Here is a 26,677-nt window from a genome sequence, read left to right as displayed (position 1 = left end):
AAAATACTTTACTTGTAGAATGGCCCATTTCAGATCAATATATATATAGTATATTACTGCATTATAATTAGTGATGCATTAATGTGTTCATCGCTAATACTACGCTTTTCACTGTGATTTTAATTGTATAACTGTCACTCAATGCTAAATATTAAATATAAAATATACATATACATATGTCATCATTCATGTCATATTGTCATTATTGCATTATTCTCTGTGTAATTAAGAAAAAAACACATCAAAATATAATTAGGCTGTTGTTATTTTGTACAAACTAAAGTTGGGGCTCTTTTAAAACCTCAGTGTTACAAATGGTGGTCCAAGAGGAAAATGTTGCTCTTAACTAAGACAGTTTAAGCTTCATCCTGTTGATACAGATCAATGTTTTGAAACACCTCTGTCACCTGTCTACGTTATGTTCATGTTGTTGGAAGCAAAAACAGACTCAGCATGATGATTTAAATCTAGAGGCACAACATATCAGATCTCATGCACTCAGACACAAACTGCACTGAGGCGTCTCAAAGTGTTGCGTCCACTTTATTTCATGTGACCTACATTAAACACAGTTCTGACTGGGAGGAACATGAGATGGACAAAAGAAACCATTCAAGTTCACGTCAAACATTAAATGTGTTTTTCCCAGAGAGGACATCCATCCTAAAAAGCCCAGTTTTAAAATATAGCTGTGATTGTGTAACAAATTTGAACAGCACTGTGCTTCTTTAAAACACTTTAATCTACTGTGTCTGAACCCTGTCTATAAAAAACATCATAACAAAACGTCTCCTCCGTCACCCAGAGTCTAGCTCATATCCATGCTCTCTGCGGGCCCGAAGCCTCCTCCCTCTACGCCCTGGACGCTCTGGTAGATGGAGGCCATGTCGGCATTGGTTCTGATCAGGTTGGCGAAGTCGGCCATGCTGGGGCTCCTCTCCACCTCGGGCACAGCCAGCAGGGCCGCGACGGCGCGCATGGCCGAGCGCCGCAGCTCCTCCTGCTTCTCAAACTCCTGCTTTACAGAACCGGCCTTCACCTGAAGGAGGAGGAGGAAGGGTGGAGATTAGGTTTGTCTGTGTAGTGGGAATCGTCATCACTCTAATCAGTTATTATGACATTTTCAGAGTCAGAGTTTTTAGTTTGCATCAATATTTAAGTGAAATAAATGTCATTTACACTTGTACATCAGTGGTGAAAAAAGTGCTCAGATACTTTACTTGAGTCAAGTAGAAATACCACAATCTAAAAATACTTGTAACTACATGATTAATTAATTATATCTGATAAAAAAAAATTAAGTCACATTTTACTGAGGTGAAAGGACAGTGACATTATCATCAAAATGCACTTTAAGTATGAAAGTAAAAGTACTCATTATGAAGTATGGCTCCTTCCACAGTGTTATATTATTACAAAATATTACACCATTCTGTTTTTATTACTGCCAAATACATGTGAGAGAATTTTAATGTTGTAGTTTGTCAGTATGGAGCCAAGTTTAGATACTTTCATACCAGTGGGTAGACAAGTACAGCACTGAATAATGTCATATAAACATTTGGTTTTTTATGTCAAATTAAAGGTAGCATAAAAATCAAAATACTAAGTTAAGTACCACTGTGTCAAATTTGGACTTTGACTTCAAACAAGTAGTTTGAGACAAGTTGTGTTTGCAAAGCCCGGTGGTGGATTGCTGTCCCTGCAATGCCACACTTTAGCATTTATATAAATCATGATATGAATTAGGGACTTGTAAAGAGTGTTGGTACCTTGGTAGTGCAGGTAGCTTTCAGTGGCTCTATCAGTCTGTCCAGTCTTTGGAGAACAGCTGCAGGACACAAAGAGGCCAGTCTGGCTAACATCAGGAAGGTCAGCATCTACAGCACACACACGAAAACACACACGCACAAGAGAAAAAGAGCGAGAGTCGAGTCAAGAAGATGGACGAGACACTTCTATAGTCAGACACAGCCAGGCCTAAATAACCTTTAATGACTGCTGCAGATTATTTACAGTTTTGTCCTTCACTTAAACATCAACATGAACTCTTCCTGCACCTGAGTGGATCAGTGCACCTCTTACTGAGCTTTAATTGATTTTTGCTTCCTATCTTCAAACTAGATAAAGATGGTGGATGTTTTGGCAACATCGTCACATTTCTCCAAAACTTGAGCACAAATTTGTGAAGGGAAATACGTGATGCAGGTGTTAAAACATGCTTCAAACTGTCACCAGTGGTGGAGGAAGTATTCAGATCTTTTACTTAAGTAAATGTAGCAATACTAGCCATGTTGCACCACCATGTTTCAACAGTAGCCCAGAGCAGACAAACGAAACACTGGCTCTCAGTAGAGCCATTTGAGTATTGGCGTTTGTCACCATAGCTCCTAACCCCTCTGCAATGAGCAGTGTCGGAAAAACTGTTTTTTGTTTTTTTTTTTACAGGAAACTGCTCTATTCAGTGTTTTAATCAGATGAAATCTCTGAGTCAGTTTGCTTTGGAAGAGACCTCTGTGGATAATTCGGCTTAAGGTGAAAACCTCCTGAAGCATGAACATGCAAGGAATTCTATGCAGAAGTTTCAGCTGGTTGCAGTCTGTAATCCTCACCGCTAGATGCCACTGAGTCCCCTAAATCTTAAACACTGGCCCCTGAAGTAAAACTACAAAAGTATCAAAATCAACATTTACTTTAAGTACTAAAAGTAAAAGTACTTATTATGCAGAATGGCCCACTTCATATATTAAATTATAGTTACTGACACATCAATGTGTATTCTTATCCTATAATGACACATCATCATTTATTTCTTGATTATATTTCGTATTATTCATCTGAATCTGCAAAATATCTAGTCACTTATCAGATAAATTCAGTGAAGCAAAAAGTACAAAATGTCCCTCTGAGCTGCAGTGGAGTGGAAGTATAAAGTAGCATAGAATAGAAATACTCACATGAAGTACAAGAACCTTAAAATTGTGCTTTATTGCAGTACTTGAGTAAATGAACTTAGTTTTTTTTTCCATGCCTGAATTAAACTGTAAAAGCTAGTTGAAAAGGTTGTTCATGAGTTTTGCTTGTTCAAAGAGGCAGTTTATCTTCCAGACTTAAATCTCAGTGACATCATCTGATGTGATGTTTCCACCCACCCTGATATCATAATGATCTTTGAGTCCTTCCTCCACATGATCTAGGAACTGCAAGACATCCAGCGACTCCAGGCAGCTGTCCAGCAGAGTGTACATACACTCAAACGCTGCTTTACGCACATCCAAACCATCATCCACAGTGTGTTTGAATGGACCCATCTCCACCTGCAGCACACCAACAGATTATAACATCTACATATTAAGTTACAAACATCAGATATGAACATTCCCAGCTTCTAAACCCACTTCTCTGATGAGGTCCTTCCTGATCTGGGTCTCCTTGTAGAGGTGAGGCAGGACTGTTGCTAGGAGACCACGGATCAGAGATGGTTTGTTGTGAGCTGCTGAGTTGAACATCACCAAAGCAACACGGCGCACGTTGATATCGCCATCCTGCAGGGTCTTCAGGAAGTCGCCTACCAAACAGAGACAGTTTGATAAGGTCACTGCTGTTGAACAGACAGATTCATTTAAATTTCAGTTGTTTGAAGTGAGTAGAATGAAGTTAGTTCAGGATTGGGCCTTGGGTTTAGATTTATGGTGAAAGGTGAAAGTCTGTCTTAGAGCTACACCCACATGTCCAAATGTGCATTGAAAAAGTAAATTTCAATCTAAAAACACTAACTTTGGGAGCTCCTTGGTAGCTGAGTAGTTACAGCGCATGCCACATTTCCACAAAGTCCTGCGTTTGATTCTTTTGGAACTTCTGTCGCATGTCATAACTCTCTTCCTCCTCGTGTTTCCACTCTGCCTCGACTTTGTCAAATACAGGTGAAAATGCTAAACAGAAAATTTAAGATCTTGGAAGATGCAGACTAAATTTGGCAAACCCAGACTCCTGAAGTCTCATATTAGTGGATTTTGTCCCCCATCACTTCCACTAACATGTCATCTTGTCACACCAGTATGGACACTAGGGGGGGGAATCACCAGACGCCCAACAATATGACATCACCATGACACTTTATTATTGCAATTTTAAATGTTTTGTGATATGCTGAGTACTGCAATAACATATATTTTGATATATTGCAATTATATCCTGAAGATTATGCCCCCATAGAAAAACTTTGTCAGCATCTCTTTAATCCATAATTTTCCAGTCTGCTCATCTCACTTCAGTCATTTTTATTGCAGCACAATCTAGTGGACTGAAAAAGCAACTGATTTTATTATTCTAGTAAGGTACCAACAAATAAATTTGTATTTGTAATATTAACAATTTCTCTAATAAAAACTGATACTTGGCATCTATGTAACGATACCATATTGTCCCACCCCATCTCTAATGGGCAGGAGTAATGGAAACAGTGACCAATGACTTCCAGTGTAATGTGAGTGCTGCTTTAAAGACAGTGAAATTAAAAATACACGTCCAAGTTGTCATCTGTCTTTATCTCCCCTCACTCGTTACATTAATACAAATATTTATATCACTTTGTTATTTATATAGTGAAAATATGCACACTCCGGCCTCTTTGTTCTTTCAAAAATGCACAGCTCTCTTCATTTTAAAACATTTATATTTTACACTCTTTTAATTTATTTTTCATATTTACGATTCCTGACTTGCAGGACTAGTTTCTTTTTCTTTTGTTCCGCCTTTTTTTTTAATAATTATCATTTTTTTCGACAACAGTTTACAAAGCAAAACATAAAATGTGATTAAGTAATTTCTCCTGCTGTTCAAATTTTTTTTTCACAATTTAAGAGCTTTGTAGAGCATTTTGGGAGAGATTAAGTGTACATATAAGTGCCATATGTCAGGGAGACTTGAGGGGGATTAAAGAGACAAAAAAGAAGAAAGAAAAATAGAATAGCAGTCAATGAGGTTTGTCACAGGGTCTTTTGTATGATAACTCCACAAAATCAGGTCGCAAGGGTCTTAATAATTTCACCCACTTCGCCCAGAATTTAATGAACACATTTTTCTGGAGGTGAAGAGAAAAACTAATCTTTTCCATAACATAAACATCATTTTTTTGTTTTACTTTGTACTGTGACTTCCTTGTATGTGAAAACAGATTCATCTTTAACTCAGGGGTGGTTACATATATGTATCCTAACAAATGTGATTCTGGGTGACTAGCTAACTCCATCAATCATATGAAACTAGCTAGTGGGTATCTAGCAAGAGTGTTATTATAGTAATAGTAGGAGGTGTGTGTTTCAATTTCAGTTGGCAAAAGCTGTATTTACATGTCTACAGAGTGTGGTTAGAGTTATGTATTGACTTACTATTATGGTCCTCCTGATCTAACAACATGAGTGAGGGAGGTGTGGGTGGAGCTCAGTTACACCAGATCTGTAAATTTTATTCAAATCCTTCTCATGATTAAATTCCACCACAAATACATCCCATTACTGAAGATGAAGATGCTCTAACTTTTATTTTACTGGAATTTTAAGACAGACTTTAAAACCATGTGAAACTATCCTTTAAAATAAGAACTAGGTTCAGATTTGTCCTGAAAAGTGAAGTGAAACAAAAGTGTGTTTTGGTGCCTGTGTGTCGTACCTATGCAGTCTTTGAGCAGTGCGTCTATGGGAGCAGGGTGGTCAACAATAGTGAACTTGATAGCCGTCACCACTGTGCTGCGAGCCAGAGGAGAACCTGTGAGAGGGCAGGAGGAGATTTTTTTTATTACTGTGTCATTTTATAAATCAACCTTTAACAGAATCATGGAAGAGGAACAGTAACTTCATCACAGTAAGGGCCCTATTGAGCAACTTCCTGCCATCCTCATAATGCTTAGGCTTTGTGAAATAAAGTAAATATAAAACAGATTTCTTTGTGGTTTTGATGCCATTTAAATGTTCATTATTGGATTGTCTGACACAACTACAAAACTATAGACACATGGCTGGAAGAAACCGTCCCTATTAAAACTGCTGCAAACCTACAACGAAACTAAATGCCATTACAATCTGACCAGTATTTCTAGAGTTATTCTGCTCTGGACTGAAGTGTTGGACAGACAGACAGAGTAACTGGCCACCAACGTTTCCATCATCACAAACATCTTACACAGTTAATTTCTCAGACCCAGACAAACATATTTCCCTCCTGACACATCGTACCGGTTTTAAGTTGCTGCTTCAGTCGGGGTAACAGTTGAGCAGCGTTGACTAGGGTCAGTTTTCCCAGACATTCAGCCACCAGGTTCCTGGTCCCCTCCTCTTGACACTCGCAGTTCTTAAACAGCAGCGCCCAGATAGACTCCACATGGGGTGAGAGACTGGAGGCTGGACAGGCACTGGGCAGAGAGAAAGAAGGTATTCAGGGAGGAGAACAAAGTTTTAAGGAACTTTAAAAAGAATCTGGTTACAGCTGCACTCGGAAAGAGTCAAATACGTCTCCTTTACCAGACTCACTCTCACTCTCACTCTCACTCTCAGATTAAAGCTGCAATAAAGAAGAAACACATCTCCATTTGAAAAAACCTTTAAATTCACTAGTTATGTCTAAAGTATACTCTGCTCAGTTCAAAAAACAAAACCCCATTCTTCCCTCTGCCAATGCTTCACCTCACACAAAAGACACTTGAAGGTTGAATGAATTGATTTCTGCAGTGGTGGAGGAGGTATTTACTCCTTTACTTAATAAAAACACCAATACCACACTGTAAAAACACTAGTAAAAAGTAAAAGAAAAGTGGTGGTGTGGCATTGACAATGTTACTTAAAGGTCCAGTGGTCCAGAAGGTTTTAGACAGATATAGTTGCAGAAATCAAACATATTATAATAAGTATGTTTTCTTTGATATAATCACCTAAAAATGACTTTTGTGTATTTGTTATCTTAGAATAAACCGTTAATATCTACAGAGGAAGCGGGACCTTGTTTTTGAAGATCGCAGTGTCGCCCCGTCATGTTTCTACAGGAGCCCGAAACAGACAAACCAAACAGACCCTTTGTGGATAATTTGGCTGACAGTAAAAAAAAAACCTGGACATCTGGATCATAAATAAAGTGAGCACACAATAGCATTTAATGGGTGAACTGCTCATCTCTGGCATGCCAAACAGCATCGGAGAAACACTGATTTGTAATGTGAAACTACTTTATTCAGTGTTTTCACCAGTTTTAATCAACTAGTCTGTCCGTTTTGGAGGAAGACACCTCCACTGATAATTCTGCTCCCTGTAAAAACTTCCTGAACAATTAACACTGAAAGAATTTTAACCAGAAGAAGTTTCATGTAAAAGCAAAATTTTACCATTATAAAAAAACAAGCAGACCCCGATGAACACACACACACACCTGATGACGTCTTTGAGGGAGTGCAGCAGCAGGTATTGTCTCCGTGGCTGGGAGGAAATCTCCTTCAGCAGGAAGGGCAGGTAGTCATTCAGGCTGCCGACCGCCATGCCGCCTAAAGCGCAGGACGCGGCTGTCTTCACCTGAAACCACAAACTAGATGCTATTAATGTCAAAAAATAAGCAAATGCGTAAAGTCTTTTTCTACCTTCAGACATCCAGGGAAAGGTTTAACTGCATGTGTTGACTGTTGAAGAGAGAGGGCAGGTTTATTTCCTCACTTTAAACAAATGTATTCAGAGCTCATTAGGTTCCACCTCACGATGTACCATCCACACAGATTACTGGACATTTCGCTTGCTGCTGTTCAACCTCATTTAAAATATGGTTCTCTTGCTGCTGTGTGTATCCTCCACCACCTGAAGCAGCCTCTATTCACCTCATCAGTCGTCAACCACCACCTCCACCAGTGTTGAGACACCATGGGGGGATTTATCTTGCTGCTGCTCAGATTAACTATCACAGAAATCTCCCTCTGGTGTCTTAGCACCAAGGCTTTTGTTAGATCTTATCAGCACAAATCATCTGTTAATCTGAATCCGAGCTGCTGTGATTCATACACACACGTCATACGTCACTCCCCATATGTCATCTACAAACACACGCTGCAAATTTGGCGGTCCATTTAAGCTGCAAAATCTTCCCAGCTCTCCCTTTGCATTGTCCATGCCGCTGCTGCCCTTCATCAGTACTGCCATTCACTCTTTCAGGCCTCTACCCCAGCATACACCTGCAGGCTCCGGCTAGGGGGCCAAACTCTAACTATGTTCTGATGCTGAAATAAACATTTAAACATGAGTTGTCTGTCTGAACTATAAATTGGACAATTTTGGAATTTGAACTGCTGAATGGGCAAAACATGATGTTCATGATGATAATGGGTTGTAGTCTGGGAGCTGTTTATGCCTTACCTCCTCATTAGTGGAGGAGATGGCCTCCAGGATGACTCCCTGCACCTCCTTACACCCTCCCTGACTGCCACTCTTCCCCACCTCCCCCAAACACAACAGAGCCAGGACTCGAGCAGACTCTGGAGAACCAGGATTCTTCACCTGAGGAGAAGAGAGGAGATCTAGTGAAGCTGATACAGGAGGTGTTGTACTTTACCATCATACAAACTCCGACGCACCTCCTTCAGGAGGCTGGCTACAGTGGCTGGTGTTTCTTTGGGGCAGGCGGAGGACAGAGCAGCCACACAGCAGGCGACAGAATGGTACGACTGTCTGTGCATGATGGTGGAGTCTGCTGAGGAGCTGTGGAACGGATCTGTGAGAGACTTCAGCAACTGACTGAGGAGAGGAGAGGAGAGGAGAGGAGAGGAGAGGAGAGGAGAGGAGAGGAGAGGAGAGGAGAGGAGGTGTCAGAATATTTCATATAGTAATACTGTAATAAACTTAATCTATATTGCACATTTCATACAAAGTATTTTACACAACTAAAGAAAGAGAAGTTAGTTTAAACAATATCTGATTTAACACATTTTAGTGTCACATTTTATTCTAATGACTCACAGAAGCATACTTGTAAATTAGTTCAAAGTTAGTGAGTATATTTTAAAAGCAGGAATGCCACGATATGAATCAGTTTCTCCCCCTAAAATCCATTTATATCACAACATGAGAAACGTATTCAGAATCAAACATAAAATAACTCAGCTGATGCTTAAAATAATCAACTGTGTTCCACTGTTACACATTAAGTCTCACTAAACCCTCCTAAAGGTGCATGAAAAATAAAGAAAAGCTTAACTAGCTATCTGTCTTACTATTTAAATACTATTTCTTAATAATCATTCATTTTGACAGTATTATCGGACGATATCACGACACACTCGTCATCACGATACGACAGCTGAAAGTCAATAAAAAAATTGTTTATTAGTGCATTATTGTCCCATTAATCTCCAAATTAAATCAAATTTGTCCCGTTTAACGACACCGTTGATCAAAGTACGGCTTTGATTTGGTGACAAAGCTTTGAGGGCAACTTACAATATGTGCCTTCAACTCAGAAGTTTGAAGTGCATCCTTCCAAATCAACAGCTAAATAACACGTTCCTTACACCTGACTCCGATCCAATGCTAATACACTGTCCTTTGCCTCTCTGCTGGCCCGACGGCCCATGCCCAGTGGCTGAGGGACATTATGTCCTGCCTTATTCTTGGAAAGATACACTACTCAATCTGTAACTCAGATAGAAATACTTCCAGAGCTGTGAGTTAAACTGAAGATTGTGTGTTTGTTTCTAGTTCTTGGTGCTTTCTGTCAGTGTATACTCTGATGACTTCCCCCATCATTCTGAACCTGCCTTTTACACAAGCATCTCTCCCACTCTCTTTTAATAATGAGCCTGACTTTCAGCTTGTCTGTCATTTTTGTACTATTCAGGAGATGTTAGACCGTCCTATTGATGATATTCCAGCTGTTTTTAGTGGGTTAGAGGAATGGGGAGGACTATGATTGGATTTCATGCTTTGTTCCCGGCGTCATATATATGCTTTCAGTTTGATACCTGTTGTGAATATATGCATTGTGTAATCCTGTTAAAATCAAATAAAAATATTCCTGATTAAGATAAATATCAGATGTTCTGCAGTCATGAAATGAGAGTTGAGAGATTAGTATCATGTATCATATGCACCTTGGACATGGAACAATTTCCAAAAAGATCTAACACTTAAATCCATCAATGAATTTAAGGGCGTCATAAAGGATGTGGTGACAGAGACGTGTGCTTGTTTTACTTTAGAGGCCACTATGTTTGATTCGTTGTTGTTTTATCATGGATTTTTGTATTACATGTTGTATTTGTTGCATTTCATATGTGTTTTGATTGGCTGCTACCTCGGCCAGGTCGCTCTCGTAAAAGGGATTTTCAATCTCAGTGAGACTTGCTGGTTAAATAAAGGTTAAACAAATACATTTTTTAAGAAGTGCACTAATTTAAAAGTGCACTTCAGTGACTAAAAACAACAAAAGTTAAAGAAGGCAAAGGCTGAGAGATTTGGTCTCCAGTGGGGGTCAAACTCCAAAAGTCTGGTGCCCCTCATGAAAGGCCTTGTCTTTCAAACTCCACGCCCGCACTTTGTAACACAGACTTTCTGCTCTAAACTTGTCGTCTCTGAGCTCAAGCTGAGAAAACCTTCAATGGGATAATGAGGGTTATTTCCTCAGACCACAAAGCTCCTCCTGAGCTACAGAAGACGTAATATAACTGACCTTTATGTGTAAAATTGATAGAATTCGCTTTAGGGATCATTTTGTAATCAGCTGGACATCAATGTCTTGACTCCACACACTTGAGACTTCATTATAACGGCATGTCAAAGGTTAAACGTGCTGTAATATGTCTATATTGTCTTTTAATGGGCTTCTAATCACCTAAAATAATTTCAGCATTGTGAGTTTTGGAAAGTTTTCATGTCACTTGATAAGATAAGTGCTGTTTACAGGCCTGAGGGAAACACTGGATTTATGCAATCTTGCTTTTTTCGAACTTCGTCAACATGAAAATGGTCGTCTTCGAATACTGGCGAGAAGAACATGATATCTTAAATCCAAAAATATCAGATTCATATCAGCATTTAAGAAAGAAAAACAACCCATTAGCAATTATCCTCAACATTAAACAGCTTTCCCAGAAAACTGTTGACTTGGGTAAAAACCTCTCCTAGTTTTCTATTGTTGTGAGGACATTTGGGCCCAAACTGATACAGCAGCTACTGCAGCTCATCCACACACACCATCTCACCTGTAGCCCAGATTACTGGTTTTGGACAGCACCAGTGCGTGTAGGAAGTCCAGTATGGCTGTCAGCGCTCCACCCTGCAGCAGTGGAGAGTGGACGAGTCTGAAGATCCCCGGCAGCACGGAGGAGCTGATCTTCGCCAGAGAGGAGGGGCAAGCTTTGGCCATGCAGGTCAGCAAGGTGACGGATACCTGAGCAGAGACATGTAAACTTCAACATGTATCACGTGTCATATAACAATATCTTTATTCAGCAAGATTTGTGTTACGGAAAGCTGAATCACGGAGGTGTTGTTTTTGATCTTAAACATTTTTTGTTTGTCTGTTAATTTGCAGGATATCTAAAAAAACTACTTAAAAGAGAACTCCACAGATTAAACATCATGCTGCTATAAAATCAAGGCTGATGCTGCAGAATTAGAGATATTCTCTATTTAATGTCACACATTCTTCTTCCATTTAATGTAAAAACCTGCTGCCTACATTACCCACAATGCAACTCAACTGCAGACAGATCTGAGAATATTTATCAGACTTCAAACAGCTCCCTCTGGAGACACTAAACACTTTATACTACTTTTTTTCATAAAGTTGTGCTCCCCAGCACCTCGAGTCACAGTTTGACATGTTGAAGGAAAAGTAAAGTCACAGTGAAGCAGAAATTAAAGCATCTTCATCTTCTATAAGGTGACATATTTAAAAGTGAAAGGGAATGTGTGGCTGGAGTTTGAATTTAAATTAAATCCTTTAAATTTTATTGTAGATTTAGGCTTTCTGTGAAAGTCCAGAACCATTATAGGGTAATGTATTTTTCAACCTGGAACCTGTTCTCCCATGTTTTGTGCCTTTTTTTTTGTGCCAACTAAAGCCGAATTTCCACCAAACAATATAGTATTACGGTATAGTAGTATGTAGTATTTTTTCAGTATAGTACCCATAGAGCTGTATCCCTTACAGACATGTACCTACGGATGGAACAGTTCTTTTGGTACAATACACAACTGTTGACGATAAAAACGCAAAAATAACCCTTCTAATGTGTTACGAACTGAACTGAACTTAACTTAACTGAAGTGGACTGCTTATAAACAAATCTTACTGGGAACAACAATTTTGGAAATTGGTCCAGTATTGAAGGCTGCAGCTGGCAACCACAGGCGATGGTGATTTTGAGTCTGTTTCTGGTTAAACAAATAGGATCATACTCTATAACAAAAGCTCTATCTCTGTAGGGATCTTTTCCATAATGTTGTCAAACAGAATAATCTGAGCCTGTCAGGGGCAAAAACAAGCACTTCTAGTGGATGCACATTGATGGTGCACAATTGTCAGAGGTGGGTAGTAACTAGTTACATTTACTCAGTTACATTTACTTGACTAACTTTTTAGATAAATTGTACTTTTCAGAGTAGTTTTAATGCAGAATACTTTTTACTTTTACTTGAGTTATATTGTTTTAAAGCAACAATACTCTTACTTGAGTACAATATATGGCTACTCTGCCCACCTNTTAAGTGTGGAAAACATGCAAAAAAGTAAGAAATCAGGAAGGGGGCAAACACTTTTTCACACCACTGTATATTTGTGTGTCTTGTGCCTTGATTTATGTTATGTTTGTAAAGATTTAATTTATTTTTGTTTTAGTTAAAGGGGTATCGTTTAAAATACATGAATTTGCAGATTATTATTTTTGATTGATTGATTACGTTCATGTTCTTATTTTACAAATAAATCAAACGTTACTCAACAGTTACTCAGTACTTGAGTAGTTTTTTCACCAAATACTTTTTTACTCTTACTCAAGTAATTATTTGGATGATTACTTTTTACTTTTACTTGAGTAATATTGTTCTAAAGTATCAGTACTCTTACTTGAGTACAATATTTGGCTACTCTACCCACCTCTGACAATTGTCCATTAGTGATACCCCGCAGCCTGTTTTGCCACATCCGGCTGCAGTGTTCTCGCTCAATACTGGACTAATTTTAAATATTGTTGTCTCCATAAGTCACTTAGACACAAAAATGTGGGAAAATAGGGTCAAGGTTAAAAAATGCTGAAGTTGGGGCGTCGGTAGTGTAGTGGATAGTGCTGGCGCCCCATGTACAGAGGCAATGCCTCGTTGCAGTGGTTGCAGGTTTGACTCCAGCTTGCAACCCTTTGCTGCATGTCAACCCCCACTCTCTCTCTCACCCTATTTCAATCTGTCCTAACCATTAAAGGCAAAAAGCACAAAAAAAAAATCTTTAAAAAAAAAAAAAATGCTGAAGTTACACTATAAGTATAAAAGCAAAATTAACGTTTTCTTGGATTACTTGGATCAAAACTAATCTTTAATTACAGACTTGGCTTTGTGTGCCTCAACTGATTGTCCACTATTTTTAACACTGAATCATTACCATATTTGATACACAGCCCCTCATCTTTTTTATTTATCATAGGTATTCAGATTCTTCCTGGCTTTCTTCTTCTTCTTCTTCTTCTTCTTCTTCATGCCTATTTGACATCAACGTACAAAACTCTTAAACACATAGTGCAATCTAGACAAAAGTTGCTCATATCCACTCCAAGCAACCCTGCAAAGTTCGATGGCATACTATTCAATTCAAGTCAATTTTATCTATAAAGCCCGATATCACAAATCACAATTTGCCTCAGAGGGCTTTACAGCATACAACTTCCCTCTGTCCTTTGGACCCTCACAGCGGATAAGGAAACACTACTACTATAGGTAGTGCTACAAAAATATGATCAATACAAATGGCTATAAGTCGTCATGATTTTAAGCCATTCGACATTTTGTACAATTTATCATTGAAAAAAACAAAACAGCTTCTCCCAAACCATAATTGTCTGTCACTGTCCATATTTCAATGCAGATCTAAACCCAAATACAGATGAACATTTGTGGTGGAAGTACATTAATGTGTGTGTGTGTGTGTGTGTGTGTGTGTGTGTGTGTTCAGTTCAGTGCAGTACCTGTGATACGTGCATGTCGCTCTCGTCCACCAGGGCAGGAAGCTCACTCAGAACGGGCTCCAGTGCTGCAGGTTTGATGTTGGCACCGTGATGCGTGACCAACGCAGTCAGACACGCCAGCGTGCCGAGCTTCAGAGCGCGCTGGTTCTTCCGCAGGAAAGATCCCAACACAGACAGAGTCTCTGAAAGGATGGACGACAGGTTGATCTGGACAAGACGGAGGAAAGAAAGACTTTTAACTTTTTAGTCACGGCTTCTTCTTTGTAAATCTTTTTGTAAGTGCATAAAAAATAAAAGTCAAATAAAGATTGTGTTGCACTGAACCTTTAACGGTGACGCAGCGATGAGGGTGATGGTCCTGACCGCTGTCAGTCTTGTGATCTCATTCTTCAACCTCTCCAGGAAGATCGCCAAAACGCCCTGCAGCTCCGCCCCCAGGTGGTCACCAAGGTGACACACCATGTGGCCCATACAGGAGATAGCCCTCTCTTTCACTTCCTGGTCAATGTCTGTTGCTTTCAGCCTCTTCAGGGTTACAGAAAACACCTTGGAGAAATAAAATATTGTGATTTTTTACAAATCTCTTCAAACAGCAAACACTGCCAACAGCTTGCTGAACATGTTTAATTCGGCCTTCCTGCACAGCCACCTGCGACACTCAGTTAGTTACCTGTCAATGAAATGGAGCTAACATTTAACAAAGCACAGAACCTCCAGAAAATTATGTCCAGAGAGAATTTCAATTAGGTTTATGAGAGGACGGCTGCGTCTTCAAACACACACACCAGATAGGTGATTCAGATTTTCAAAGCTAAACCACCACATGGCACATTTTACAATGTATTTGACAGAATAATGGATTTATTTGGCAAATTAATGGATTTTAGTCCGCTCATGATGTTGTAACTGGTTTGTTTCTATCTGTATACGACATGGTAAATACAGCCAGAGAAAATAACCCCTATATTTCTATTTCATTTCCTGTTAATTCCCAGAAATTCAAGTTATTTCCCATGAAAAGTTTCAACCTTGAATTTACCGGGAATTCTGTAACCCTAGTTATGACCCCTCAAACTGCACGTCAAACAACAACTGATCTGGCAGAATTCGGGGGCTAAAATCAGGCCACATTCGTACAGTGTCTGGCCAGCTGACCTGTGTTCAGGGTGTTAATAATGACAACAGAATATAACAACTCTACTGTGATATTACAGCCACAGGTGAAATTAACAATCAGTCAGGAAAGGACAGAGCAGAGCAAAACAATAAGCATCACAGATCAGAGGAGAGAACAACCCCATCAAACCCGACCCTTCACACCTCTCTGACAAACGGTTTGGGGTCGAATCTTCCAGCTGTGGCGGTCTGTCCCTGCGGCCTCATCACTCTAACCAGCTGCTGGGTGACCAGCAGAGCCTCCGAGGTGATCTTATAGAAAGTGTCTTCTACACACGCCACCACCGGAGGAAGCAGCACCTGCAGGGACCACAGCACAGGGAGAGAAAATAAATCTTTATTAGCTCATCTTAAGATGCTTTTTCAGTTATTAAGGTCAATAATCTTTTAAACAATATGTATATTTTACGTATATTTCATGAGGCAAAGCTTGAGAGGATGATTAAAGAACCTGCATATGTGGCTGAAAGGCTTGAGGAGGGTGGGAGAGGAGGAGGACATGGAAGAAGGAGAGAGCATCGATCCTCATGGTGGAGGAGGTGGACTTGTCTGTCAGGGAGAAGATGATGCCTGGGGGAGGGAGGATGAGGAGGAGGAAGGAGGGAAAGCAAAAGAAAGAAGCAAGGAGAGGGAGAAGGTGGAAGAAAAGGAGAGAGCAGGGGGAGGAGAACACAAAGCAGTTAAACGAAAAGACGTAGCTGTTAGGAGGGATGAGCAAAGAACGAAAGCAAGAAAAAGGCAGTGTAAAATGAAGTGTGTGTGTGTGTGTGTGTGTGTGTACCAGGTATTAGTGCAGGTATGTGCTGCTCCAGAGCTCCAGGTACAGTGTGAGCCAGTTCGGTGAGCAGACAGAAGCAGCCCTGTCGAGACTTCAAGCTCTTCTCCTTCAGCTGTCTGTGGAGAGCCTTCACTATCACCGGCACCTGGACAGACGATACAAATACACACACACACACACACATATTAGGTTACTGTGTCATTAAGTGTGTTCTGTTTGACCTGTCTGAGAGAATCGTGTTGCTGCTGATAACCAAAACAGGAGTGACAATACAGATTTACCAATCTTTGTTTGCCATAGATGTTAGTTTCTGACGTGGTGTGTAGGTGTCGTCTAAACTCAACCTTATCACCAGTTCATATCGGACAATACTGCAAAACCCCTGACTATGTCCAGTGGCAAAATCATATGAATCCAGTACAGTGTTTGAACTACTGGTGAGTCAGGGTGTCTTAGTTCACCCAGAAGAGACAAAATCTGGCAACACTTAATAAATAACCATCAGCATTTTAAAGCTAATTTAAAATGTGTGTGCTGCTCTGATCAGATCTGCAGTTCTCATTGTGCACCTCCTAAGTAAAAGCTTTGTCCATCAGCATGCAGTCAAACCTTTCCTGTCCTTCCTGAACACACATCTGTGAATTCAGACCAGACTTGATTTAGGAAACACATGTATCACCTTAAAAACACAGATCTGACCATGGTAAAAGTTCATCTTTAAAATTGAATTACATACCGTATTTCAGCTATACAGCTCTATCCACTGATCAATAACTCAGCTAATTATTTTCTATAAGTCTTCAGGGGATGTTTCGGTAACTCAAACTGGGCTGACCCCACCTTCATGTCCTCCCCTTGAAAAAGAACATCCCATCTTTAACATGCTGCAAATCACTGCTTCTGTACTTGAAGTACAATCACTCTGTACCTGTTTCTTCAGCATGGTGACAGCTGGCTCCTCCTCCCTGCTCACCGCTGAGTCTGACCCGGCCGTGATGAGGCCGCGGTGACTCGATCCCACCCGTGTTTGTCTCAGCAGCGTTGAAAAGGCAGCGAAGACGTCCGCCCTCACGTTCTCCTCACGCTCCTTGAATCGGGTCAGCAGAGCGGGGCAGATGGAGGAGTAGAAGGAGAGGAGGAGGTCCCGACGAGTGTTGATCAACGCCTCCAGACACTTGATGGAGGAGCGCCGCACCTTCCAGCTCATATCGTCATCGTCACTGTACTCATCGTCTGATTCTGGGGTCATGAGAAGAGATCAGAGGAAGAAGGAATGTAAGTAAGTACATTCAAAGAAAACATTTGAAGTATGTGATCGACATACCAGTTATTTCAAATTTCAGCCATGTAGTTTTTCAGCATTTAATCAGTATGCATTTTAATATTTTGTAATAAAGTGTTATCCATTTGTGTCTCTGCAGAGAATCAGTGGTCCATTAGCTGCTCTCGCTGTGGGACTGTTTTTGTTGTTTGGTTTTGTTTGCTTTGGTCTTTTTCTTTGTCTAGTCCGCCCTGGCATGTGAGCTGGTAACAGGCAAAAAGATGTGGGTGTTGACCTTGGGGCGGACTAGTTTTCTTTCTTTAACTTTTGTTTGTTTTTGTTGTTGTCTGCCTGCTTTTCCCCCACCAATTGCTCGGGTTAAACTGAGTCAGACAGTCACGGCAGGCGTAAGGTGTGCTGTAGGTGACTGTTTGCAGTGACGATAATCACATGTGGAAACTTTGGAATTGTGTTAGCACCTCGAGTGCAAGTCGCAGTGATTGCAGTATCCTCTGGTGTGATGTTGGAACTTAAACCCTGCCTAGTAAGTGACAGCTACGGGGCCAATCCTAAGGAGGATGAGGTGGGAGAATATAGATTGTATGTCAAACCTCTGTAATAAAAACACTCGTAATTGCAAGGGAAGAGCATGAGCACAAAACATATTAGTGAACCAAAAGATGAAAACTGAAAACAAATAATACTGTAAAACAAACACAAACCTTCCTCTATCCCGTCTTCTATGTCCATGCTATCTTCTTCCTCCTCCTCTTCGTGATCATAGTTGTAGTTAGGGTCAAAGGTCATGAACTTAAGACAAAGCTGTGTTACAGTGGCAACATGGGGGGACATCTCCTTTGGACACCTGTCAGTAACAGGACAAAGCATGAGCAGTACAGAGAGGGGGAGAGACAGAGAGTGAGTGTGTGTGTCTGAATCAATAACTGTACATAAAGATGGACGACAGGTCTCTACTTCCTCCCAGGAAGTGCGCCAGGCATTGAAGCCAATTTTCATAGTGGCCAACTAGTGGAATTTCATTTTCTGGGTCCATCACGTGATGACCTGCAGTCCAAAAAGACTTTGTTCCATTGACTTACATGCTGAAATACACATCTGTAAATCAGTGGATCCATTTTTTTGAGCGTCACAACAACCCGTGCAAAATGACTCATGTTACTGTCAAGATTTAATCCATTCAGTTTGATAACATTTGCAAAGTCCAGAGGAGCCGCATGATTTAATCATTTTATCCCCATTCAAGTTAACGGAGCGCTAACCAGGAAGCAGCCTGCTCAGCCGTTGGAAGTCTGTAGTGTGTCTGCTCTATGGAGCGCACAGTGCACAAGCAGCACCAATAATCCAGGTAAAGTCATTCACAGCTTGAACCATTTTGGCTTCATGCGCCACTGAGCTACTTTCACAGGAATGAACGAGGCCACGCCTCCAACGCTGTCAACAGGTCTCTTTATACATCCATGCTCCCACTGTATATAAAAGAAGTCAACATATTCAGGATACTCCTGCTGCCATTTTGCGCTGATGACATAATATTTTAGAGCCAGAGCCTGCCCAGTAGCGATCTCTGCGGTCTTGAGTCCCTGCCCATACAACGGCCCAAACAATCACAAGCAGCACTGATCGCGAGCGCTCCGATCAGCACACACAGCTGTCAATCATGATGTCAACGCCCCTTTTCATAGCATCAGATAACTAATTAAAGCCAGACTTATCACTTAAACAAACATCAGTCTGATAAGAACTACCTAAAAAATGTATTTGAACTGTACTTTGATCTTTTAGTGTGGCCACCAGGGGGCGATCGTGGTGTTTTGACTTCAGTTTTGAGCTGTCATGTCGTCCGTCTCTACTGTACAGTTTATGCTTTATGGTGTGTACCTGCGTATAAAAGCTTCAAAGGCCTGGAAACAATACTCTCTGAGCTCATCGTCCTCCACGCTGGTGAACTTCACCACCATCGGGATCAGCTTCTCTAAATGTTCACCTACAGACCACACACACACACACACACACACACACACACACACAGACACACACACACACACATACACACACACAATGAAGAGACAAAATGAATGTACATTTATGAGTTTGTACCTAAACCTGAGCTGAGCTGCTGATTTGGTCTCCTGAGGGAACATCTGTCACTTTAGAGAGATCATAAGAACTAAAATCCACCTCACCAAAAGTCCTGAACTAAAAGACTCGAGGACCTGACAGGCTGTCCTGATTCATACACTGTGAGCATGTCAGCCAAACACACTGGTGGAAGACTATGACGTGGTTCAAAAATAAATAAAAGTATATAAAAATCAACATGACAGCTGTCGGGGAACCAAAGTAACGTAGCAGCAGATCTCACCGACTCGATGGCCGCCCTGCCGGCTGATGGTTGCTAGGCACTGGATGTACGTCCTCGTCATGGAAGTGGGCGGGCCCTTGGTCAGCTCCGTCAACAGGTGCTCAGTCAGCTGGGAGAAGAGGGCGGGGCTGCAGCAGGGTACCAGGTGACCCAGAGCCAAGATGGAGCGCTTCCTGACCGCCATCCTGGAGCTGGTTAACTGACAGAGCATCAGGGTGAAGAGTGAATGAATGAATAAATATGTCAGTGAATGAATGACTGAATGAAAAGACAGACAGATGAGAGATGGATAAAAGAAAACATAGATGGATGAATAGAAAATGACCAAAATAAAAAAAAAGCTGCAAGCTGCAAAATAGAAGCACATGCCACAGAAAACAATAAAAATAGTTCACTTCACACACATTTTGAATTAGTGTTCTCATTTATTCACAAACATACAGTATATTTTATTACTTATACTGTATATTAGCTATCATTGTGTATTGATAATAGATGACAATATTCCCATGCTATGAGTCTTTAAACAGTGACAGAGGTTACGAACATTTAACTTACAAATACAACAGACGTTAATTATGTTTGTGATGTCAATACATCATTTAACAACTATATATAATGAGACTTTCACCATTAAGTGTTACAGTTAATCAATATCTAATAGTTGCTAACAATGTTAAATATTTCTGTTTGTAAAAATACAGATAAACATAATTTGAATTTACTATTAGCACTGAAAAAAGTATGAATACTACTACTGCTATTATTGTGGACCACTACCACCACAGCGAGAGGAGATAAAATATACCACACTCACACTTGTCTTTGGTCATTTAGCGCCACAGTCTGACTGATTGTTTCTTACCTGAGGGAGCAGACTGGAGAGCAGCGAGCTGTGAAAACTGACCAGAGCGCCACTCAGCCTGGAGGATGAAAAATAAAATATAAAAAACCCCATAAAATTAAATAAAAACCTTAATTGATAGTTGAACTATTTTATGTTTGAGTGTCCAAAATTCTTAATCATATGAATCATCAATCAACCAAGAGTCTATTCTGGTCTGTGCTTTCAGCTCTGTGAGGCTGTGCTGTTTGCTACATGCTAACATGTATCATCAATGACTAACAAGCTAGTGTTTAACAGGTATACTGTTTACCATGTTCACAGTCTGATTTTTGCATGTCAGCATGCTAACATTTACTTTATTAGCAGTAAACACAAAGTGCAGCTGAGGCTGAGGGGAACGTCATTAGCTCTGCAGGTATTTGGTCATAAACAATAAAATGTTGATGATGGCACCAGGTGAAAAAGTCAAGGGATCATCAGTGTTTATCTTGAAGGGAATGTTTGTAAAACATGTCATTACAATCCATCCAGTAGAGATATTTCATTGTGAACTTCATGGTGACATTAGACACAATGTTGAGGGATCACCAGAGTCAGAGGGATTTCTCAGTACAACTTAAAGCTCGACTCGGGAGACTGCTAAATATCTGCTCTAAGACTGTAGGTCAAACACTTGAGCCAATCTTTAAAGCCGCATATACTAGAAGAATGTTGTCCTTGGCAGGCAATATTTTGTCTGACCCAACGCATATTCTATTTGAAGAGTATCAGCTGTTGCCATCCAGCAGGAGATATAGAGTCCCCCAAGTTAGATGAAACAGACTGAGGGACACTTTTATTCCTCAGTCTGTTAAAATGTTGAATAGTTGTTAGTGCAGGGACTTGGAGGCACCACAGCCACCTTGATGTTGGACATAGCACATGTCACATGTCTGATGGTATATTTTGTCTGATGGATGTTTAATGTTATATTTTTGTAATTTGTAATGAATTCTGTGATGAGAAACAAGTGTCTTGGATGCAAGACAAATTTCAGAATGAATTCTGATAATAAAAATAATCAATCAATCAATCCTCTGATGAATGTCTGTAGAAAATTTCATGTCAGTCCATTCAAAAGTTTTTGAGATATTTCAGTCTGGACCAAAGAGCACAGCTAAAACTGTTTTGTAACATTTAGTTGTCACCTTCCCAACATGTCCGACAGGATGTCCAGAGCCTCCAACTGAACTGAGACATCTTCTTGTTTCCCCATGGCACCAATCAGCTGAGAGGTAATCTTCTTACACACACTGACTGTCAGGGTCAAACCTGGCAGCCCACAAAAAAATACAAGAACCCAGAAGGAAATTTAAAACAGCAACAGATCCGACAACTAAAAGATAAAAATATAGGAAAAGTTGGTTTCAGAAACTGCTTGTCGCCATGTTTAAATTAAGGGTAAAGCGCCATTAATGAGGATATCTCAGCCCTCACCTGATGAAGACAGCGGCAGCTCAGCGATCACAGTCTTCAGTCCCATGCTGGAAATGTCTCTCAGCTGCTCTTTGTCTGACACCATGTTTGAACACAGCGTGTCCACCATCGTCTCCACCTGAGGCTCCTTCACCTTACTCACCAGAGGGGCCAGGCTGCAAAGCAAACATAACTGCAGTCATTCTCTGTATCAGTTTCCATCAGTGCATTACAGACCCTGTCACAGTTTACTCACTGTATGAACATTTCAAGAGTAAATACACCCTAAATTACATCACTAAACACTTTCTTACAAAGTTTTGAGTGTCTTTTGTACTGTTTCTTTGCCAGAACAGAAAGACTGATGTTCACTTACAATATGTTGAAACTGAGAATGACAGTAATGCAACATTTACTGACTGTGCAGCATCTGAGGACACAGAAATGCAACAAAGACTGATTTTCTTGCATCAGAAAAATACGTTTAGAACGATCGACACGTCCTTCAACTTTTTTTATAAGTCTGTGGTTACTTCTGGTTTGATTTGTGTGTTGAGAATAATTTCAAACCACAACAGTTAGAGAGGGAGAACATAGAGGACACAGCACCCTGAGATGATGCACAGGTATTTAAGTACTATTATTTAAGTATTATTACAGGTGATGCAGGTATTGTGGCTTTAGTTTTACTTTTTTTTAAATTGCTTCTATGTGTTTTGTATGTCTGACCAATGAATTTAACATTTATTTTGATTTGCACTCTGCAAAGTAATGTCAATATCATTAAATGCAAAATGCAGCATAGTCCTTAATTAACCCCCTCAGATCACCCTGAACAGAGATGAGGAGGTAAATCATCGTTCAAACATCCTCTGTGTTTTTACCATTTCACAGCCAGGTTCTGCACCTCCCCGTTCTTGTCCTCCAGCAGTTTGAGCAGCATGGTCACCACCTTCCTCTCACTGTCCTCGTCCAGTTTGATGCTGTCCTTCTGGAGCTCCAGCATCAAATCATTGGTCGCCATGAACCTGGTGTCACACACACACACAAACACACCAAATACACACAACAATGGAGAAAAAGAATCGGGAAGAGTTGAACAAATTAAAATGCCTGATTTTATGTTATGACATTAAATGTCCACCCAGGAACAGGAAACAGAAGACCCAATCATAAATGAATCAACTTAATCAGTTGTGTAAAACCTGTTTTAAAATGTTGTTGACTTAATGACACTCTTATCTCCAGTGGTGCAAAGTAACCAAGTACATTTACTCAAGAACTGGACTGAGGTACAAATACTAAGGTTAGGTACTATACTTCTACTCCACAAATATTGTGCTTTTCACTTTACATTTATTTGAACTTTAGTTGCAGATTAAGATTAACATTACAAAATACAATCAATGAATCAATTCTGATGGATTAATACAGATAAATAAAAGTGCATTGATACGATGGTGAAATTCACAGGCTGCTCAGCAGTATAGAAAGTAATTAAAATTAGCTCCATCTTTACCAGCTGCAACATTAAACTGATAAACATATTAATGCATCAATAATTAGAATCCAGTGACATTATACTGTATGTATTATTCTGTAATAGGATATTCTGCATAATGAGCACTTTAACTGTTTGTACTTTGAGTATAGGTTGCTAACTTTTGTGCTTTACTGGAGTAAAGTTTTGAATGCAGGAACTTTACTTGTCACACATTAAGTTTACACTGTGGCCTTTTACTCAAAGGGATAGTTCTGATTTTTTTAAGTGTGGCTGTGTGGGGCACTTATTCAGAGTTAGTGCACGATTTATATTAGGCCTACAATTTAGTTGACAGTTTGGAGACGCAGACTGGAGTACAACACAGCAGCTAAGTAATGTACTGCTGAGGATGCAGGCAGCAGTGAAATGTACTCAAAAAAAATAATATAATTTTAAGTGTACGCTAGTAGTATTTTCACTGCTTCACCTTCCAGTCAGTGTGCCCGTTCTCCATCTATGCTTTCGTCTACTTCACCAGACTCCATTGACAAAAACAGTCATTTTAGCTCACTGAACACTGGAGCTGCTGGTCCACTGCTGCCTTGATAACGTAGAGTTAGTTAGTGTTATTGTGTGATGTTGGTGAATCTGAAGTGACCGTTTAAAACACCAAAGTCACACAGTAACACAAACAAACTTTTCAAGGCAGCAGTAGAGCAGCAGCTCCTGTGTTCTGCGATGTTAAATCAAGGGTTTTTTTCAGTGGAGTCTGGCTCTGAAGAGAGAGATATAGCAGCTTCATTTTCACCTTGGAAATTGCTGTTTGACACCAAAGTAAAGCAGTGAAAATATTCTCAATACAGCACACACTTTTTTAGGTGGGAATTTTTTTAAAGTGGCTAAAATACATTTTGCTGCTGCCTCTGTCCACAGCAGGTCATTGCTTAGTCTCCATACCTGCTTCTCCAAACTGGGGGTGTGCCAACTGACATCTACTGTATGTAATATGCTGACTATGAGTAAGTCCCCCATACAAACCTACTTTCCCTTGTGTCTGAGTAGTTCTTCCACCACTTATATCTCACTACATTCAGTGACACACTCATTAAATAGTTAAACTTGGACTTTCACTGCAGTTACACACAATAAATCCATCTAAAATCAAGAAGTAAAAACAAGTAAAATGAGAGTCACATAATGAGACAGAGAGTGAGTCAGGACTAAAAAGTGTCATCTCACTGTCACCCACACACGAGCTCTTTACTAACTGTCTTACCGAAAATCTTTGTCAGTTGATGTCATTTTCTCCAGCAGGTTGGAGATGTGGTAGGACACATTGGACATCTTGGTGTTCTGGCTGCTGTCAGCGGAGATATGAAAACTTACTCAGTGTTAACAAAGAAACAAAACTGTGACGACTGATTTAACCCGACAACATGGCGAGCGTGCAGGGGACAGGGAGCAGCAGCAGCAGAGAGCGGAGCGGCGGGGAACCTGACACTCGGTCCAGATATAAATAGATGTGACGGGGAACGTGTGTCAGGTTGATGGCGCCACCGTGTGGACACATGGAGTACTGCGGAATAAACTGTTGTGAGAGGTCATTGAATATTTTGTGTTGGTTAATGAGTGTTAAAGGTCAAGCATCCGTTAGAATTAGTGTTAACAACTGTTTCGTTATATCCTAAACAGTGTTAATTTGTGGATTAAATGACTTCCTTTGTTTTTATTATACATCTATGCCCCCACCCCATATAATATTCCTCTGAGATGTGGAGTGGAAATGTAAAGTAGCATAAAATGGAAATACTAAAGTAGAAGTTCCTCAAAATTGTACTCGGTACTTGAGTAAATGTACTCACTTATGAACCATCATTGCTATAAAGTTTTTGCTTTGTGGTGTAATCTGCAGTAGCTCAGTCCATAGGGACTGAGGGTTGGGAACCGGAGGGTCGCCTGTTCAAGTCCCCGTCCGAACCAAATATGGAGCGTGGACTGGTGGCTGGAGAGGTGCCAGTTCACCTCTTGGGCACTGCTGAGATGCTCTTGAGCAAGGCACCGAACCCCCCCAACTGCTTGGGGCGCCTGACCCAGGCAGCCCCCTCACTCTGAAGTCTCTCCACTTAGTGCATGTATACGTCCTGTTTGTGCATGTGTGTGTTCGGACCTATGTGTAACTGACAACAAGAGTGAAAAAATTGAATTTCCCCTCAGGGGGATTAATAAAGTATATAAATTAAATTAGATTTGCTCAACAGTAGCCATAACAACATAATTGTTGTTTCAAATACTTTTATTATGAAGCACAGTAATACAGACGTCTGATATACACACAAATAGAAAAAGTACAAAATAAATGGCAGGTCTGCAAGTTAAAGTGTATATAAACAGCATTCAAGCATCTTTGAAATACTTAGGAGTCATATCAAACTTTTGAACATGAGGTCAACTGGAAGATCTGACGATCAGACAATACAGAGGACTCTGGCAAGAGAAGGGGAGGAGGCATGTGCTTCATGGTGAATGAGGACTGGTGTGCCAGTGGGAATGGCCATGAAGACTCTATTTATATAGCACATTTTAACATTTCATCACACGTAAACTCAAAGTACAACAACAACATGTATAAATATATAGTATAAGCACGGGCCATGAACATAATCACATAGAAAATGGCCAGAAAAAGTGCAATTAAATAACTACACATTCACAAACACATACAAATGGACCTCAAGTCAGCAGGTAGCTTGTTCCAGAGAGCAGGACCACAGTAAGTAAAGGCACCTTCATCAGAACCAGATCTGATTCTGGGTACAGCCAGAAAACCTTTGCCTGATGACCTGAGAGGCTTGATCAAGTTTTATTCATTGAGCTAGTCAGAAATGTTCCCAAACCATTAAGTGCACGATGGACTATAAGCAGGATTTTGAAGGTGATTCTATATCGTACTGGGAGCCAATGAAGTGTTTTCAGTACCGGAGTAATACATTCAATTTTTTCTGTACCTGTAAGGACTCTGGCTGCTGCCTTTTGAATGAGCTGGTACCTGTTTGTTTGGATAATCCTGCAAAATGAGTGTTACAGTAGTCTAACC

At 40.3% G+C, this 26,677-nt stretch overlaps 1 protein-coding gene across 1 annotated transcript; it reads right to left on the bottom strand.

Moving 5' to 3' along the window:
- Positions 1 to 524: 524 nt before the first annotated feature.
- On the bottom strand, positions 525 to 25,026 carry cand2 (cullin-associated and neddylation-dissociated 2 (putative)). Its single transcript, XM_050037956.1, has 24 exons — positions 24,860 to 25,026; positions 22,985 to 23,128; positions 22,122 to 22,276; positions 21,833 to 21,956; positions 20,664 to 20,721; positions 19,799 to 19,997; positions 19,315 to 19,420; positions 18,138 to 18,280; positions 17,083 to 17,393; positions 16,158 to 16,299; positions 15,828 to 15,946; positions 15,521 to 15,676; positions 14,525 to 14,746; positions 14,201 to 14,407; positions 11,225 to 11,412; positions 8,603 to 8,762; positions 8,385 to 8,525; positions 7,417 to 7,556; positions 6,234 to 6,409; positions 5,671 to 5,766; positions 3,399 to 3,568; positions 3,153 to 3,317; positions 1,773 to 1,880; positions 525 to 1,039 (listed from the first exon to the last, which is right to left on the bottom strand). Exons 1-24 carry the CDS (start codon positions 24,925 to 24,927, stop codon positions 809 to 811), a joined length of 3,729 nt encoding a protein of 1,242 aa, XP_049893913.1. The 5' UTR covers positions 24,928 to 25,026; the 3' UTR covers positions 525 to 808.
- Between the last annotated feature and the right edge of the window lie 1,651 nt (positions 25,027 to 26,677).

The sequence above is a fragment of the Epinephelus moara genome, chromosome 24, assembly GCF_006386435.1.
Source record: "Epinephelus moara isolate mb chromosome 24, YSFRI_EMoa_1.0, whole genome shotgun sequence".
NCBI classification, from domain to species: Eukaryota; Metazoa; Chordata; class Actinopteri; order Perciformes; family Serranidae; genus Epinephelus; species Epinephelus moara.
Note: the sequence above shows the minus strand (reverse complement) of the source record. Positions and strands in the feature narration are given on the sequence as shown.

What these genes read in the sequence shown, in the direction of transcription:
- cand2 (XM_050037956.1), bottom strand. Translation starts at nt 24,927, where the DNA reads ATGTCCAATGTGTCCTACCACATCTCCAACCTGCTGGAGAAAATGACA. An exon ending in CTGTCGGACATGTTGGGAAG is followed by an intron (nt 20,722 to 21,832) that starts GTGACAACTAAA and finishes TTCATCCTCCAG; the next exon opens with GCTGAGTGGCGCTCTGGTCA. An exon ending in TTTGAAGCTTTTATACGCAG is followed by an intron (nt 18,281 to 19,314) that starts GTACACACCATA and finishes TGTTACTGACAG; the next exon opens with GTGTCCAAAGGAGATGTCCC.